This window comes from Etheostoma spectabile, chromosome 18, assembly GCF_008692095.1.
Source record: "Etheostoma spectabile isolate EspeVRDwgs_2016 chromosome 18, UIUC_Espe_1.0, whole genome shotgun sequence".
NCBI classification, from domain to species: domain Eukaryota; kingdom Metazoa; phylum Chordata; class Actinopteri; order Perciformes; family Percidae; genus Etheostoma; species Etheostoma spectabile.
The window spans coordinates 9,493,672-9,512,865 of NC_045750.1; the positions used below are offsets into that span (position 1 = coordinate 9,493,672).

The 19,194-nt window shown below is 41.4% G+C and overlaps 1 protein-coding gene across 4 annotated transcripts in view; it reads right to left on the reverse strand.

Moving 5' to 3' along the window:
- The window catches only part of LOC116706003 (beta/gamma crystallin domain-containing protein 1), a 26,257-nt gene that overhangs the window by 4,725 nt on the left and 2,338 nt on the right, over positions 1 to 19,194 (reverse strand). Inside the window, exons 1-17 of one of the 4 annotated variants that reach the window (XM_032542512.1) lie at positions 17,946 to 18,153; positions 17,709 to 17,780; positions 15,986 to 17,421; positions 11,956 to 15,433; positions 11,464 to 11,643; positions 10,340 to 10,378; positions 9,556 to 9,674; positions 8,387 to 8,543; positions 7,995 to 8,134; positions 6,253 to 6,379; positions 5,315 to 5,350; positions 4,506 to 4,663; positions 4,208 to 4,331; positions 2,575 to 2,720; positions 1,180 to 1,306; positions 454 to 483; positions 212 to 324 (exon numbers count right to left, since the gene is read on the reverse strand). In XM_032542512.1, the coding sequence (XP_032398403.1) occupies positions 212 to 324; positions 454 to 483; positions 1,180 to 1,306; positions 2,575 to 2,720; positions 4,208 to 4,331; positions 4,506 to 4,663; positions 5,315 to 5,350; positions 6,253 to 6,379; positions 7,995 to 8,134; positions 8,387 to 8,543; positions 9,556 to 9,674; positions 10,340 to 10,378; positions 11,464 to 11,643; positions 11,956 to 15,433; positions 15,986 to 17,421; positions 17,709 to 17,756 (6,458 nt within the window). In that variant the 5' untranslated portion in view covers positions 17,757 to 17,780; positions 17,946 to 18,153. Of the gene's footprint in view, positions 1 to 211; positions 325 to 453; positions 484 to 1,179; positions 1,307 to 2,574; positions 2,721 to 4,207; positions 4,332 to 4,505; positions 4,664 to 5,314; positions 5,351 to 6,252; positions 6,380 to 7,994; positions 8,135 to 8,386; positions 8,544 to 9,555; positions 9,675 to 10,339; positions 10,379 to 11,463; positions 11,644 to 11,955; positions 15,434 to 15,985; positions 17,422 to 17,708; positions 17,781 to 17,945; positions 18,154 to 19,194 lie in introns of those variants that run through there. The other 3 variants (XM_032542514.1, XM_032542511.1, XM_032542513.1) reach the window with 3 other exon arrangements.

Consider the following 19,194-nt stretch of genomic DNA (forward strand, 5'->3'; position numbering starts at 1 on the left):
ACACACACACACACACACACACACACACACACGCCAAACACACACGTTCACACGCACAGGACTTAGCAATATATCAAATACGGATACTGCATCATAAAAACAGAATGGTGTGGTCTTTCAAGCATCAATAATTCAACCATTCAATTCTATCATCACTCACATAAACTGCAGCCACAGTGATATTTTGTCCATAGTGTGCAATATTACTCACCTTCCAGCCAGAACCTTGCACGAGGCCACAGAGACGCCATCCTGCAGGGATGCCACACTGTCCTCCAGAGGGAGGACAGAGCCTTGAAAACCTGGTTCAGAGAAAAGCTGCACCTGGGGCACACACAGCAAGACAATAGGCCTGAAACATTGAACTCTGAGTATCTCACACATTTCAGCACATGCGACAGACACTATCTCAGCAAGATCAGATGTGTTATTTCATCCTTTTCAACTGCCTACCTTAAACTTGGCAGAGTTCTGAAAATCATCCTGAAACCACACACAAAAGAAAGTACTCAGAAAATGGCATCATTACATATTACTATAAAACAATGACAAAACTGACCATTATTTCTTTGCTTTATAATTCAAGCTAAATTATGAACTGTATTAATGGTCTTTTAAGACAGGATTTTATTTTACTGCATTTAGCAACTCAAATGTAGCTGCAACATAGGAATCTATGTCTGTTTGTCATCATCTAATTTTGAACCAAAGTGGCCTCATGATGACTCACCTTTGTGGTTTAAGATGTTTTCACTTTAAGTCTTATGATTCCCCACATGGATACATTTACTCTTCCTTTGCCTGTGAGTCATTCTCAAAAATATAATCTAATGTATAAAGGCCTGTCTGTCCCCTCAGAGATTCCTGCTGTCCATGTTAAATTCTGATTTGGTCACAAGCATGGGCGTTGTGACTGGTCACATGCAATGGAAGCACTTGGTTAACCAAACTGGGACTATCAGGGAAGTGAGAATACAGCAAGCACTTTGATATTGCAAAATTGCGCAATTATGAATCATCAGCTAAAATTATTGTGATAATCTGAAGCTAATTGTGCAGCTCACATGCAGGCTGCTTCACTGATTGAATATATAATATCACAGGTACAAGAAAATCTGTCTGATAGCTGAAGCAAAACAGAAGGTTTTTTATAACTTTTGTCTGAGTCATTGTTCTCACCAGCACAACAGGCATTACTGAGGCAACTCTGGGCTGTAGCGCCCCCCAGTCCTCCGGGCTTCCATACAGGCCTTTCTCCAGGATGTAGCACTCACCACAAAAGCCCGGCTCCTCAAACACAACCCAGCTAAGAGAGTAAACAGAAGGAGGAGGAGAATAATTACCCTTTTAATTTGCACTGATATTTCAGAATTGTATTTTCTCTGTTTCATATTTTATCTTAATGTCTTAGAAAGTAGAGAAAACCACACTAATAAATTCACATTGTGACATTTGTCACAGTCATTTTTCATGCATGTGTGTCTACAATTCTTGGTCAGAGTCCAAGTTGATAATGACCTTCCACATGATAGTATCTAGAAGTTATGTACTGTATGTACTCTCCTGGCAAATTGGGCATGTCTTGAGTGGCTGTGCTAGTGTATGTTGTTATGGATACCTTGGGTATTTCTAAGACAGATAGGCGCTGTGTGTCTGCATTTGTGGATTTTGTGTGTGCCACACTACAAACAAGTCTCTCTCAGCAATGCAAAAACATTCTGAGCCAATCAGAGGCTCGGAAGGACGGCAGCATGGGTGAGGCTGTGCAATCTTATAACAGGCTTGGAGCACAGCATGAATAGCCCTTCAGTCCTGCCTCCTAAAGAAGGACGAAATGTTCTACACATAATTTACCATTTTGTTAGCATCTCCCATGGGTAGCAATGATCAGCATGCTTTGCATTTCATTATTCTAATCTGAGTAATGATTCTTTTTGAATTGCTTCTGGTTTTGTTTACTTCTGCATTTTTTTTCAGCTGATCAGGGCATAAAGAAACGGAAATAGGGAACACAGCTACTACTTGGATCTTCTACTTTCATACAGTATGTAATATTACAGACGATGAGACAAAACACCATCCAAATATAGATGACATTCCTTGTTACCAGTATTCAGGCATCTAGAAACTCCTCCTCCACACCCAACACTAATTTCACATTTATTCCCACTGTAAAAGGGTGTGAGACAGCATGCACCAAAATCAACTTACTGACAGGAAGTGAGGTGTGGCAGCCTGAACATTATAGTGAACAAGGTCATCTGTCTCGACCTGTCAGCATGGGCGCGGCACCCTTACCTTTCTGAGCTGTTGAACAACGGTAATTAACCACACAAGTCCTCAGTGGGAATGTAGCCTGAAGTAATAATCAGGTTGAAGCATACTGTAGGAATGCATGCACTGTACTGTTATTCTGTAGAAACATACCTTACATCTAGCAATGGAAAGACAGCTCAGGAACAATTCACCTTAGCAGGAGGAACAACAATGCTGTGAACTATCCATTATCTCCATTACTGCTCACATGGCAGGGAAGGTTACAGGGTATATGTAAGTATAATGTTTGTCACTTACACACCACCCATGACATCAACTGACTGCGTCTTCATGCCATAGCCTGTGTCGTCCATGTTAATCACAGGCACTGTGAGGTCAATGTTGACGCCCAGCTCTCCAAATTGTATGTCGCTGAACATTTTGAGGTGCGAAGACATGAAATCCTGCCGAGAGATTTAAAGCACGAGATGAGCATCACACCAAGGTAGATCACACATGAGCAGAGTCAAACTCAACATACTTTATGGTAGTGGCTCTCAACCTTTTGTTAGTAATGCTCCCTTTTGGAAGCGTCATGCCCAGTATTCCACTAGAAACCAATTCCATTTGTATCAACCATTACCTAAATTAGTATCAAAATGAATCAAGTTGAACATTCTATAGAATATTATCAGTAACTTATTGTTATCATATAACAATAAGCTGCATATTTCCGTTTACCCATATTTCAAGGTAAATGTTGCACAAACTACCAGAGTTTTCTGACACACAAAAAAGTCAAATTCCGCCACTGTCTGAATAAATATTAATAACCTGGATCTTAATACTCTTGCAAGTGTGAACACACTTGTTTCTTTGTTTGGCCCACATTAATCTGATTAATTGAACTTAATTTATTATGTAAGCTTAATTTTAAATTTTTTCACTTAGACATGTGTGCCATCCTCTGTAATGTCTCAGTGCACCGTCAGAGGGTCCTGCACCACAGTTTGAGAACCACAGGTCGGGCTATTAAATCTGTTTACCCCAAATTGTAAGATAATATTGATTGGTTTATGAATAACTGGGCTATCCAAAAGTCAGCAGTGCCCACCCTTAATAATGCAAGGTTTATTCCCTTACCACAGCTTCAAAAAACAACTTTAATGCCTTTGCAATTTTTTTTTTTTACCTTTGTTCAACACTGTTTTTATGAATCAATTAGAATCTGGTATTAACAGTAAATAAGGTCTCCTGGCTTGCTAACCATGTACACAGTGAATAGCATGAGTTTATGTGGAAGGTTTTGGCCTGAATTTTGCTGCTTTTAGGTGGTGCATGGGTTTTCTAGTGTGGCTATCACCAGACCCAGCCAAGCTCACAATTTGATATTGAGTATTGATCTGGGGAGTCTGCTCTGTAATTTCTCTGCACAAGAGGCTTGACCAACGATCATCGTTCAAATGACTCTGTACGCAATTGGATAGTCCTTCAACCAATCAGACCAATGATTCGAGTGACGTAGAAGCGACAGCGGCATCAACAGGTTAGCTGCGCTTTGGTGGCGTTCGATGGCCGCCGCTATGTTGTATGTAAACGAGAAGCTGCTTATACGCTTCTCTATCGTCATCGCGTTAAACCCACCAATAGCGCGCCAGGGAGATAAACCAATTTGTGATTGGTTCCCTGCAAAGTTGTGAAGTGAAGCAGGAAGAATGGGCGGGGTTTACCCAGTCTATGGGTTTTCCATTCTGACAGGAATAAACTTTTATAGGAGCAACACAGAATACTTTCCATTTTTGATGATTAATTCTAACCTTCACAAACCCATGGTGGTCAAACCATAATTTAAACATTACACCACAAGTATTTCTCATTCCATACTGGTGTATTTTGAGCTTACTTTGGTCACACAAAGGTGTATAGGGAGTTAGCCCAGCATGGTACTCACAGCCAGTATTGGTCGCAGTGAAAGGAGCTGCTCTGAGCCTCCCCAGTCGCTGCAGTCCAGGTACTCTCCTTCCTCCAGGATGTGCTGCTGGCCCTCAAACCCAGGCTCGCTGTAGCCCACCCAGCTGGAAGGAAAGAAGTGCAGCCGTGTTGTTGGTTAGAGTTGTATTTATGATTTGGGACTGCATTACTGCCTCAAATCTGGCAGCAAAGCTAATCCTGAATGAACTTTTCTTTAAGTCAAGATTACAACTTAACTTGATCCTGTGTAAGCACAGATATTTAACTGTATGACTCACAGTCCTCCGATGATCTTTAAAGAACCCACAGAGTTCAGTTTTGTTAGGTCAAAACTTGCTCCATCTGCAGCAATGGCTTCACTTTCACAAAAGTTGAAAATGTCACTATCGATTTCCAAACAAGAGCCCTCAAGGCCAGGCTTCTCATACACCACAGCCTGTAATAGAGAAAGGACGAGGCTTACATCAAACATCACTCATCATTTGGGTGAGTAGAAAAACTGCTATTCAATTCGGCTTTGTCCTTGTTACTATCTACCTTTTTTTAGTCTTCGTTCTCTCTGTATTTTTGTTCCAATGCACGTTTTATTCATAGAATGACACATGATCCAAGGTAGCAGGGTAACTTAATAATAAACAAGGTTTTTCGATTAAAATATGACACTCCTTTCTAAATATACACAGTTTACAAGTACACAAGTTTGACTAATGTTACTGAATTCCTTACTGGGGTTTAGCGAAATGAGGTGAAAAACTCATCCTTGCATAATTTGTATGTTGAACTTTTGTGAGCACAATATTAGGAATGTTTGCACTAGAGTAATTTTCACTAATTGTTGATTGAGAGTTCAAACTGTTAAGCCTAAAAAACGCTTTACATATTTTATTCTGAGGTCTGAAAATGTCCGTTGCCATAAAACACTATGGTTACACTGGGAATTCTTTGACGTTGCATCTATTTTTGACTTGAAATAAAATTAAAACAACACTTGACAGAAAAATTTGCCAAGGTGCAAAATAAAATAACATTGTATTAACATTTAGCATGTGCAAGTTAAGTAAAATGTAGAATGGTATGTCAATCCTACCTTGACTTCATTGGGATTCTCCACTTTGAAACCACCCTGGAACAGAGACATCATTATCTTCTCTAATTAAATGTACATTGTAAAAAAAGCGAGTCAGTCAGCAATTACGCAAATGGTTCTGTTTTCATGGAAATTATGTAAATTCTGTTAAACAGTGATAGGGAGCAAAGAAAATGTCACGTCGGCATGTTTAGTGTGAACATGCTGACGTGATCTTTTGTTCCGGTGGGCAACTAATTACTGCTAGTTCTTACATCAACTGCCAATGTACAATGCAAGAGAAAGGCTAATCACATATGGGAAACCGTCACTACAAAGTCACAATAGTGAATTACTGAATCAGGAAAATCATGAAAGCTAATTGTATCATATTAAGTTTTATTAAGTGTCTAAGCAAGCGTAAAGTCACAGAATATGGGAAAGAGAAGAGTTGAATGAAAACAAGAATAAGAGTCTAAAGCCATGGCAGTGGCTAACTATAACTGCTAACTTTAAACCTGCTACACATAAAACAATGTTTAAGGTGTTCATATTAGGATTTTGAGTTGGCAAGCCAACATGGGTTATGAGTACAAAACAAAGTACAGCTGAGGCTGGAATGTCATTAATTGTGCATGTATTTGGTCATAAACCAAATTAATATACACCTTTTCTTTTTCTTCAAAGATTATATTTTTGGACATTTTATGCAGCAAAGGGCTGCAGTTCAGAGTCGTACTGGCGTCGTCGAGGAGTAAACCTCTACATATACTGTATGGGCACGCGTTCTACCAGGTGAGCTACCCAGGCGCCCAAAATTAAAATCTTGACCTGATGATGGCATCACATGCAAGGGACTTGCAAGGTAATTATATGAATTTGTGACCAAATAGCAAATTAACATATCTCATTCAACTATCCTGTGCAGTGTACATTCGATGTTACACAGAAATACGAACCATTTTAAGTGGTCTAAGAGATCCAACAAAGGGTGATGGGAAGCCCCAGGTCTCAGGAAAAGGGTATTCTCCCTTCTCCAGCACAGCTATCATGCCCTGGAACCCCGGGTCACTGAACACCAGCCACCTGAAGGAAAAAGGGACACCCACATTGCATGTTAATTAAGTATTAAGCCAAAATGTCCCTCCATAGTATGCCTCTTGGTGGTTTTCAAAGTGACGTGAGTCATGATCTTGCATGGCCTGTTGCTTTTATAAAAAGCATAATTGTCATAAAAAAACAAACCCACAGATACTTGTTTTTCCACATAGAAATCAGCAGGCATGTTTGGTAATTTTGCTCAGTAAATTAAAGTGGTCATATTAAGCTAATTCTCACGTTCAAAATTACATATAGAGGTTGTACCAGAATAGATTTAAGTGGTTTAACTTTCAGAAAACAACATATTTTTGTTTTACTGTACATTGCTGCAGCTTCTCTTTTCACCCTGTGTGTTGAGCTCTCTGTTGTAGCTACTAAGTGAGGCATCAGACTTCTGTACCCTCTTTGTTAGCTGGCTTGTCAGTTGCAGAGTATGAGGGCGTGCCATGCCAGCAGCTAGGCGAGCATTTGTCACGGAAGTTAAGGCTGGATAACAATCAAGCTGTTTGGAGCAGTTTTAGAACAGTGTTTTTCTCTGGAAGATGGTAGGTCCCTTTTGGTTGGACTTTGGGCTTTTTCACTTTTTAAACATATAACATGCACAAAAATGACATATAACACAATAAATGAAAAAGGGGAAAGCCAAAAAACATTATATGAGCACTTTAAGTATTAATAGGTCAGGGCAGTGGTCTAATGAGGTATTTTGTATTTATGTCAGACATGAGTCATCCAACTACAGCAGACAACAAAAGCTAGTTATTTTAGAATACAATATCTTGGAAAGGCCTGCTTCAGTTCAAAGCATTTTCTTTTACAATTCACTTTTAGCGTGGCAAAAATGAGCTGGCTCGACAGCTCGAGTTGTCGAGAAATACTGAAAGAATCCCCAAAATGTCAGGTTTCTACCAAAGTTGCCAAGGTAAAACTACAACAATAGCTATAACTTCTACCGTCAGTAACTTTCTCAGGGGCAGGGCACAAAATTTCCTGAATGCCCACACCCCTCACGTGAAGAAAAAACATTCACCCATTTGCCAAATTCTCTCCGCACCTTTGTCTGATTCTCCATCTCTCCCCTCTGCTGTGCCCACACTTTCTCTATTTTCTAACATGCAACAGCAGGAAGACATTCCTGAAGAGGCAGACAAGTGAGAGTCAAACCAAAGACATAAAGGAATGTTGCAATGATTATTATCTCTCAGCTATTTGACAAAGCCAAACACTGGGAACATCCTATTGAAAATACTTAAGCTTTACATTAAGCCCAGCAGGCAAGATGTCCAAAGTCTACTTTTCTGCTGGGTCTTCCTGTCATTAGCAATAGAAAACCCATTGCAGAGCATGGGGGTTTTACTTAGCTGCTCAAAGCAATGACACTAGTTCTTCGTTCTTTAGCGCCTAATGTAGTGCATTTCAAATAAAATCTAATCTCCAGATAACTACCTATCTATCACTCTGATCAATCACAATAAGTAGACCATGTGTCTTGCTAATGATTTGATTTTGTCGGTCTGTTCAATATTTTCACACCCACGCTTTACCAGTCAATTTCTCTGAAAAGATCTGAATGATTGTTTTTTTAAACAGCCAAACTTACACCCCAGAGTGCACTTGGATGGAAGCAGTGCTCACTGGGACGCCAAAAGAGCCCGTCTCTATTGTGTCATCATGGTAAGGCAATACTCTGCCGCGGCCTTCCGGTTCAGTAAACAGATCGATATGGGGGAGGCTGTAATCCTATAGGGGGGAAACAAACACAGAAATCCTCAGCAGTAGCCCATTCTTGTCCTTAAGTGGTTCTTTTGCAATGTGACCATGTAAAATATTAACTAAGCACACCTATTCTGTTTTTATGGAGTCTGGACTGAATATACATGAAGCAATATCACACATTAGCTATGTTTCAGAGGGCCATGGGAGGTGACAATAATGTTGATAGTGCTATGCTAAAGGCCAAATGAGATGGATATATTTAACTGGAGGACTCACCCGGACAGCAAGTCGAATCGAGCCAATCAGCATTGATGGGTTGTTCTGTGGTTCTGTCTCCAGCCCAGGCTCTGCCCACACATTTGTCAATTCAATACCTCCCTCCTCCAAGGCGATGGAGCGTCCCTGGAAGTCAGGCTTCTCGTAGAGCACCCAGCTGTAGTGAGAACAAAAACATGTAATCATATGGCCGGAAACAGATAATTATATATTGGAAAAAAGAAGGAAGGGCCAGGATATAAATGTATGTGGTACAAAAAGCATCTTAAAGCATTACTTAAATGTTTTGGGAAACTATGCATATTTGCTTTCTTGTCAGAGTTAGATGAGAAGACCGACACCACTCTATCTATCCAATAAATATGAAACTACAGCCACCACCACTAGTTTAGCAACCCCAGCATATAATCCCCCTAAACCCAAACATCTTACACTTTGTTTGTGTTTTATTGATTCGATGAGATATTTAACTTTATTAGTTTATTAATGATCTTTAGAGGTAGGTGGATGTTGTTACGTTTGGCCAGAGTTAAATAATAACCACATAATTTTAAGGACAAATTCTTAGCTGCAGAGGTTATTCAAATATATAAATAGGTGTGAAATTATGTAACTATCCCTTTTGCTATTTTTGGGAGAACAACATGGAGCTAAAGCTTGGATGTGGAGTTTTTAAGCATTAATAGAAATGCTATGGAGCAAATTTTGGGTCCCTGCAATATCCACTTGTCCTTAGTTTGTTCTTGTGCGCAAGGACAAGAATGCACATGTATGTACATGAGCATGTCGTACACATTCCTGCCAATGGTTTTACACTGTTCCACTGATCTAAAGGTAGTGGTAACATGTCAAGAAACGGAGCAAGGCTCCAGCAAAGGCAGGGAAGAAAAAAAATGCAAGAAAGTCAACATGGATGTTAAGAACGCAGGTTTCAAAAACAAAAGGAGAGGGAAGGACATGCATTCAACACATTTGCCAGGCCTCAAGGATTCACAAACTTTCTGGTGAGTAACTGTGAACAGAAATCTTGTTTGTTAACATCTAGAACATCCAGGAGCCATAACAGGTCACACCGGCATCTCAAAACCTCTTGACACTAATTAGGAGTACACTTCAGTGCAGATTTTCTATTCATTGTCTGAAAGATCCAGTGGAATTTCACTACTTACCATCCTCTAACAACCTTCACAGATATGAGAGGTGATAGCTGCAGAGATGTAGCATCTGCTACATCCCTGTAAATCTCATGCGCCTGGCCACTGAAATGAGCTTTCTCAAACAACACCATCTGTTTAGAGACAAGAAGGGTAGTGTCAAAAAATCACATTTTATTTCCTTAACACATTAAGGAAATTAATAATAAATAGCAGGTTACTCCATTACATGAAATCATGATTCACAGAGTGCTAAGCGTAGAACTTTCCTGAGTTTCTCTTTTAGGCAACAGTAAAAGCATATTTATATTTACTAAAACCACCAGAGCGTACTGTGGATGTAATGCATCACTTCAATATAAAACACTTCCGTTCATAATGAATTACAAAAACTGTCTGCTCTGGAGACTCTCTAGTCAATAACACTGTGTAAGTTGTATTCTAAAAGCCCTCATCACATCTACTCAAAAATCATTCCATGTACCTTTTTTTGTTTTGTTGATGCAAGAAAACAGATGCAAGAAACAGAAAACGTTGAGCGCCAGGGGTATGGCTCTTATTCTAACAACTACTAAGTTCTACAATAATGCAAAACGTTTTGCACTGCATTGGCAGCACTGAATTCCATTATTGTAATCACATCCAGCTGAGCATTTGCACTTGACTGTTTTTTTTAAATACTTTGTTTACCCCCAAGAACACCATATGAAAAGCAGATGTTTTCACAGAACAGAGAGTTCCTGGTCCAGATTCCTCTCTCCATTTTGTTTTTACAGTATGTGGGCAAAATTGTGCCTACCTTTCCAGGGCGCTTGTGAAATCCCTTGGCAGTTCTTATCTGGAATGCAAAAACACTGAATTTTCATTGTGACAGAGACTGTAGACCATTGCAAACATTTATAGAGTGCTAGAAAAGCTAATCTGCATTTGTTTTTCCAGCAGCTCTGTGCCTGTTGAATGCCCCGACCTTTCAGTTTACTTCCAGTGACACAGTGGGTGCATGGAGACTGCACTGCCTTGAATTTGTATTCAAGCATCACACTGGTAAGCCAAAAGGAATAAAAATGCAAAAAGGCAACAGAAAAAACTACAGACACTATAAAGCTTGTAACATCAAGTCGATAACCAGTATTTAATGTTATATAAAATGCCAAACATTCCCTTTACACATTTGAATATTTGCGTGTTTTCTTCACCGTCTTTGACAGTTCACCAAATAACTTTGGGTTTTAGACTGTTAGCCGGACAAAACAAGCAGTTTAGTGGAAATCATGATGAGGCTTTTCACTGACTAAACAGTTCATTGGTTAATTAGGAGATTCATCAATAATCAAATGCTGATTAGTAATTTCAGAGTTTTTTGGAAAGAGCAATGTTATTTGGTATTAATAATTGGAAATACGAGGCGTGTTCAATCAGTAAACTTCTAACCAATAGTTTGCAACTGAACAGGCAAACATACAATTCATGATCATGAATTGCTATTGACCAAATATTTACTTGGGTTTAATTTGAGTTATGCTTTTTAAGGAAATATGTTTTCCCTAAAATTAGTACCAAATTATACAGTTCTTTCCAGGAATTTGGAAATGATTAGGAAATGAAGGACATGGAAAATAAAGCACTGCAAAAATAATCACAAGTTGCAGCCCTTAACTTAGTTTGGGACTAGCAAGACAAAAAGATCCACTGTTCCTAAAAATGATCCTAAAACACAAATACGTTTGGAAAGAAACAGGTGGATTTTTCCATAAAAAGAGTTGGTAGTGCAGCTTTAAAGGAAATGAAGGCTATAAATAGTTTCTAGCTCACCTCCCAGTGCAGCAAGCAGTGTAAGGCCATACACTTCAAAGAGATGTGCAGCTTTAATTTGTAATACTAACTATTAACTATTATCTAATAGAATGTATGCCACACACTTACATTTTTACTAAGTCTTCCCTGTGGCTGAGCCGGAGGCTGCTTAAGCTCAGGGAGTGTAGGGTGTGTGATTGAAGGAACCTCGGGAAAACATGCAGGTTCAGCATCAGGAAGAACAGGACCTGGTTGCACAGCCAGCTTTGTTTCACCTCCGGAGGCTGGAGTGGCCATTTTTTCAATAACCTGATGCATAGACCAAAAACCATCAAGTATCTATGAAACTTATTCCTTACATCCCTACGGAACTTATAAAAATAACAGAATTATGTTTGTAGTTATTTAGAGACATGTTAAAATCGAGCACTTGGTTCTATGAGTATTTCCTTTCATTAGACAACGAATAGCCTACACTTTGAGTGTAGATGTTTTTCTAGCTTTGCTTACTTCAACTTGTGCTTGCAAGATGTTTGTCGACTGTGAAATCTCTGTGTTATGAGGACAACTTCTTTAAATTCACATAATGTTAGGAACATTAACTAAATAACATTAACTAACCTTAGTTTTGAATTGCTGCTGTCCTTGTATGCTCTGCACTGGTTTCACTGGCTCGCGGGGGAGGTACTTCTCTAAATAGTCCGGCAGCTTGATGTCGTTAAAGGAGGGAAGTGGAGGACCTGAGTCAGTGACCACAGCCTGGGCTTCCTCTCTTTTGCTCAGGGCCAGTGTGTCTTTGAGTGGAGCTGCGGCAGTTGGGCTTGGTGGGGGTGGCTGGGTTAAAGGTGGAGGGCTTAGCTGGGGGGCTTCACTAGGTGACACATCCCCAGAATTGGTGCCCTCTGCCTGCGTTTGAACTCCATTCCTCTTTCCTCTTAAGGTGGAGGAGGTGAGGCTGCTGAGGACACAGCTCCCCTCCAAGCGAGACTTCACCTTGACCTGGTCATCTTTCTCCTCCTTGACATCTTCCTCATCTTTGACAGGGGTCTTGTCCCTGAGGCGAGAGTGAGTGTCCAGGCTACTGAGCAGCATGCTCCTGTCTGCCAAACTAGCCCTGGCAGGCTTCAGGCCAGATTTTGTCTCCTTGTTCTGGAGCTTGGCCAAAAGACCTGGGGCTGGGTCTACTGTGAATTGATTTTTCTTCCTCAGGCCAAACTTAAACTCCTCGGGGTCAAATGTCTTCTCAAAGCGGTCCTCCCTGATGGCAGGCATGGCAAATGGCGGCTGAGGTTGGCGGAGTTGGTTGTGTTTACGTGGTGGGAGGGAGAACGGGGAGCAAAGCTTCTTGATTTTCTCAACAAAATCATCATCATCTAGTTCACCAGAGGTGTCAAGAAGATTGCTCTCACTTCCAGAAGAGCTCAGTTTGGGCACTGGGACTTTAAGCCTCCGTTTAGGAAAGTCCACATCCAGCCAGCTTGAGGGGGCGTCTTGTCGTGTTGCAGAATCGTCTTTGCTTAGTACCCGTGGCAAATGGAGTTTCTTCATGGTTGAACGCTGGGTTGAGTCTGGGATCGGCTTATTAGCCTGTGGGGAAGTGGGTGCTTTTGGAGTTTGACTTGGCTTGTTATTGACCAGTTCCTTTTTGACTGTGTGTAGTTGTTGATGTGGGAAGATGTCACCATTAGCAACAGTTTCAAGTTCATCTATTGGTGAACGGAATGTTTTCTCAGCTGTCTTCTTGCCCACAATAACTGTAGAGCTAGAAGCAGCACTATCAGAAGGGCTTTGTGCTGTTATTTTCGAGCCCTTGAGTGGAGTAGTGTCACTTGTGCTCTTTGTTTTTTTTAATTCCTCACACTGTGGCGCTAGTTTTATTACATCTCCGGCGACTTTGACTTCTGGGGGCACTAATTTGACACTTTTTTCCCCATCATCTTGCCCTGCTCCTTTGCTGCTTGTAGATTTAGAGACAGAAATAGGAGTAGACTCTTTAACACTTAGTTCTTTCTCTGACACATTATCGTTCTGTGCAGTTATCAGCGCTGAAGTGCCACCAGCGGCTTTTACAGTTACTTTCTCAGCTGCTGTGGTTGATTTAGTAATAGACTTTGAGCTGGAGAACTGGGCATCATTTGCTCCATGTGCACATGAGTCATCTGGTGAATTCTCGTTTTTTTCCACAGACTGAGGCTGTTGTTCTTCTGCAATCACTACTGGCTGTGTCTCGGTTCCAGGGCTTTCTGCAGACTTTGTTTGCAACTCAGGAGGCCCATTAGTTGCTTTTTCTTCCTCTGACGACCCTTTCTCACTCTTAGACACACACACAGCCTCATTAGTCTGGGGGATGGCACAAACAGCGGCCTTTTCGGGATGTGTAGTCTTTGTATTTCCGACATGTTGTTTTTGAGCAGTAAGATCTGATTTTACAACGGTCTTTTCCGAGGACTGAGAGGCTTGTTTGGCTGGTTTTGTTATGGCTTTGCCCAACTGTGTCTCGTCTTTTCTTTCAGCATTTTTTCTGTCATCATCCCTTGCCACTCTACTCTCTGTCCCTGAGATACCTTGTCTGCTGTCAGAAACCTTGGCCTTCGTGGTATTTTTTTCAGAATGCAGCTGTTGCTGTGCTGTGTCATTGCTTTTCCTCTCTGCTTGATTTGTCTTTTCACCCTCTACCTTTTCTAATTTATCCACATCTTTACTCTCGGCCTGATTTGTTAGTTCTATGTCTTTGTTTCGGGGTTGCCCAGTGTCTTTTTTATTCTCATCACTCACTTTCACTTTACTTGTTGATTCAGATTGCATCGACAATTCTTTATCTAATTTAGGACGTTCAACAGGGGTCTCTTGCTCCATCGAAGACATCACAGTAGGTCGTTCAACTGCAGGGGAGGGAGAGGAGGTTGATGTTTCTCTGCTGTCCTTGGAGGCCTTGTCTCTCCTCTGTGTGAATAAGGGACTGTGTCCCCCTGACTTTTCTTCCTTTTGGGGTAAAATACCGGGATCTTTGTCAATAGGCGTCTTTGTTTCGCTGCTAATGGCAGCAGTATCAGGTTCATCTTTGCTGACAGATGGTTCAGGCAATCCGTCCTGTTTGCTAACTGGTTTGTCGATATTCTCCTTTATAAATGAAGAATCTAACTGTTTCTTCTGTATGTCCAACACCTCCGATTCCTTCTTACATGCTTTTTGTTTAGTTTCAGTTTCAGGTATCTGTTTGTCTGATGTATTTCCTTGGGCTTTTTTAGATGGTAATGAGTCCCGTTTGGAAGCAGAAGCCCCCACCTCTGTATCATCCACCTGTTGTTGTTTAATAGCAGTGAGCTCTGGCTTACTTAGAAAGCAATCTGGTTTGTTTTCACTATTTGGGCTGATGGGACTGGTTGGTTCCCGACCTTTTCTTCTTTTAGAGCGGGAGCCTGTTCTGCTCGGGCCTTTGGACTGTGGGCTAATGCTATTGGTCAGTTCTGCAGAATCACCCGGCCCTTTAGATGAAACATCAGTTTCAACAATGTTAGTTTTTGTACCCTGATCTGCAGTTTTTGAGGCCACCGTGTCATTTGTATTGGAGCTCGTTGGCTTTTCTTTAGATATGGAAATCTTTACCCCTACAGCGGTGGTATCTTGTCCATCTGGTTTCAATGTTGCATCTGACTTTGCTATCTGTATTTGCTCTTTGGTATCCAGTCTACCCTGATGGTCCAGTTCTGGTGACTTTGATGCAGCAACTGCAACAGACAAGGTTGCTTTGTCAGACATTCCTTTCATGGCTGGTGTTTGAGGCAGCCTTGCCATGTCCTCTGTTTTAGAGGCCTCTGTAAAGTTCCTCGCTCGCTCCTTGATCGTCATTGGCTTCTCCCTGATGGGCGACACAGAGCTGGACCTGGCCACTCCGTGACGTTCAGCTGAACTTGCTCTCTGGTCTGAAAACACAAAATCTGCTTTCAGCCTCCCTGTGGCTTTCCTGACTGGAGAGACATCAGCACTCCTCTGGGTTTGGAAGGTCTGCTTGCTGCCCCTCCCTGCCGAGGGCTCAAAGAGGCTGATTTTATCCGCAAGGCGGCCAACGACTGGCTTAGGCTCCTTCAGCTTGTGTAGTCTGTGTATAAAAAGAGGTTAAGGTTTGAATCCAAACATATATTATATATTTTGCTAAATTTTAATGTTGATTTTGGCTTGTGTATTAAACTGTCTCAATATGCACCCTTTTCTCTGTCATATACATGTTAGTTTAGTTTAGTGTTAGGCTGAGTTTAATCTGACCTATTTTTCATCTGGTCTGTACTGTACAATGACAATCGAAGAGCACAGGGCTGTACTTTGTGTTCTGACTCACACCATTGTTTGACTGTGGATACACCTGTGCTATTCCACCCATAGCAGAGCACAGTCTTTGACAGCAATGCCACAAAAGCTAGACAGGTGGGTTAAAATGTCTGCAAATGTTGGAGATAATCCAGTTGTAAAACTAAACATGTTTTTCTAACATGTAGTTTATTTTAAGTGTAATGTATTATTGGAAGACTTTTTTTATGTACACTGTAGTATATGAAAATGTGATTGGTCATTTTTTCAGTCATTTACAAATCACAAACTGCTCTCTTTTTATCTCTCTTTTTATTTTACTAATCACATTTAGGTAGGAACTTACCTGGCATCAGTCTCTGTCTTGGGCTTATCCTTTGCTTCATCTTTGTTGTTCTTAAACGCTGCCTTAAGTTCCTGTGTGTCTTCTGTCGGATTTTGCAACGGATTCAAAGGCACACATTTTGGAAAAAACTTCAGCTCACTTCGAGAAACCTTCATACTCCTGCGTTTGGACTCTGGTGTCTCTGTCCTCCTTTCTACTTTGTATAGACCGTCGTCGTCCTCCATGTCTGCACCCACATCAACACATGCCAGAGTGGCTGCAATGACTGAGTTTGATTCCTGGAAGTTGTCCAACTGCTTGACTGTATCGGAAGAGGAAGCCTTACTCTCTGCTCCTTCAGGTGAAGCCTGAGGGGTGGGGCTGGGCTTGGAGGAGGAGTTTACAGATGACTCTCCCATGTCAGTCTTTAGACTTTGGCCCTGAGGACTTGTCACTGAGTTATCTGATGTTGGGATTCCCTCTGGGACAGTTTGGGGACTGGGAGGCACTTTCTCCTGGGAGTTGTCTGCTCCATCTCCCTGCGAGTTCTTCCTGTATTTCCTTCTGGCTGTGTTTTTACGCCCCATGCTGTCAGCCTCTGTTTGTTCTTCAGGTTCAGGCTCTGACTGCGAGTCCTTGTGGGATTTCAGTGACACTCCCACTACGGCACTGTAATAACTCTGTGCCTCAACAGCAGGGCTCACATCTGTCCTGTTGACATCTGTCCTTTTGTTCTCTGCACTTGTTGAACTTAACTTCAAATCCAAACCCGGTGATGACTTAGCTTTGCCAAGGACCTTTAGGTTCTTTTTTGTGACTTTGGTTTGGACAACTTCCTGTCCAGAACAGCTGTTTTGGCCGCAGTGAATTACGCTGGTCTCCTCCAGGTACACATGGAGCCTCCTGCCTGTCTGGGCCTGTGCTTGTCTCTGGGCCTGAGGTTTGGTGTGGGCCCCCTCAGAGTCACATACCACTCCCTGCTCAAAAGAGGAAGAGTTATGTGTCAGATGACTGGCATTCTTCTCAAGATTCCCGCTCACTGAAGTACTGTTACTGCTCTCCTCCCTCTCCTTGCCCTGCCCAACTCTCTTCTCCCTGCACTCCACAAACTCCTCCTTTTTTGGACCTCCTTCTGCTGTCTCAGTTCTGCTCACAAAAGCGTTGTCTCTGTGGGCAGACTGCGTGGCGTCCTCCTCTTCACAGGGGAAAATGTCTCTGGAGAGACAGAGTGGGTTGGGATTGGAGCTCTGTTCCTTCTCCTCCTCCCACTGCTGTTCCCCTGCCTGGAGTCTCACAGACTCCTCACTCTCCTCCTCTCCTTCTGACTTAACAGCCTGATCGCTGGTTGGGGGGGCATTTTCAGTGGGACTCTTCGGACCTTTTACCCTCCATGGAGAAAGCCAGCTCCCGATACGACCCAAGACCCCAGTGCTCTGCTGCTCCTCAGGGCTCTCAGACTAAATGAAAGCAGAGAATAACTCACATAAAGTTCTGTATATACATGCAGTGGCAGTTAATAAACATGCAAATTTCCAATGAAAATGCGCAAACTCTAGCTGAGCTGAGTAGTTACACGTGGTAGTGCAAATATTTTAAGTTGCCAATGAACAAAGGAAGGGAGTGCAGGCTGGGGACCTAAAGTAAATATTATTATTAGGTTTGTTCATTGACATTATTAGTATTTGGCCATGCATCTCTCAGCATAGCAAATACATGCAGGAGTGCTTATAACCTGTAAGCTTACCGTAGAAAATACCATATCATTCAGATTCTTTATGTAGTTTGTGAACATGATTTTGCTTTAGATCAAAAACTCCTAAAGAGCATGAAACAAAAACAAAATCATTCCACCAGGATAAACAAATAGCAGTGTGAAAAAGCAGAAAATTATTACAAAAAAGATATTTTGCTTTAGCAAAGTTATACATCCATCCTTAAATCTAACTTTGAGCAGTTCCTTTTAGTTTCAAGTTCAACTCACCCTTAATTAGACAGACGAAATAGACAGAAGAAAACTTTTCGTCCCACTCCAACATATACACCGCTGTCAGTTTGTGCATAAAATGATCTGCACTAATACGCATGCCTAACTGATGTAAATGTTGTTTTTATTCCTCCTTGTATCCAGTGAAGCATCCACAACTGGGCAGACTGTGGCTTCGCAGATATGGGCGTTGTGAAAGTTTTGCCCTCACAGCGCACGCAGCCAGGTGATTAAACGATGCCTTCACGTGATCCTCGTAAATTTCTGAAACGAGTGTCACTCAATGAAACCAGTTATTCAACAAGTTGTCGCCTATCTAACCGCAGTTTCATTTAGCTGATAAGTGTTAGTGTCTGGATAAAAGTAGGCTTGAGCAGACTAGCTGCTATCAGCAATGATTGTGAATATTTAAATAGAAGAAGTTAAATAGACAAGTTGAAAAAAACATTTAAAAACTTTAATACTAACAACTCCCAGCCAGTCACATTAAAATCACAGCAATATTTACTTTTAGCAGTGGTGGAACGTAATTAAGTACATTTACTCAAGTACTGCACTTACAGGTACAAATCCGTGGTGAATACTTTACTCAAGTATTTCCATTTTCTGCAACTTTATATTTTTAATTCACTACATCTCAGAGGCAAAGTAGCCTACTTTTACTTCCTGTCCAGTGAAAACCATGTATCTCCAAATTTGTTGATTGTGAATTTGAATGTTTCTGGCAAACTGCAAGATTAAAGGCCCAGGGCATGAAGCGCATGGCGCAGGTGTGTTTAGAGCATGTCCAAATCCACTTTTGCTAGTTTGACGGCAGCAAAAAGGGTCCGTGCGCCAGGCACATTATTCAAAAGGGTTGTACTTAGTGTCTTCATTAATTCTTGGGTGTGTTTTGGGCGTAACATGCAATAAACCAATCAGTTAGTCATCTCCCATTCCCTTTAAAAGCTAGGTGCGTTTGTACCTTGGCACATTGTGATGGCGGATTTGCACCGTCATATTTTTATTTGTAATTTTTTGCATGTTTGTGTGCTGCTGCGCTTCCCTGTGTGTGTGTGTGTGTGTGACAGGCATAATGTCCGCACATTGTGCATAAGCATTTTACTAATGCGCTGTTAAAATAACAAGGAAATGCTGCGCTGTCAACTTTTTTACCAGGTTTCTGTTGGTCAAAGGCACGATCACTTCCCACTGACTCAAGCAAGCAATATGCCAAGAATTCACCTGAACACACCTCCCTGTAAGA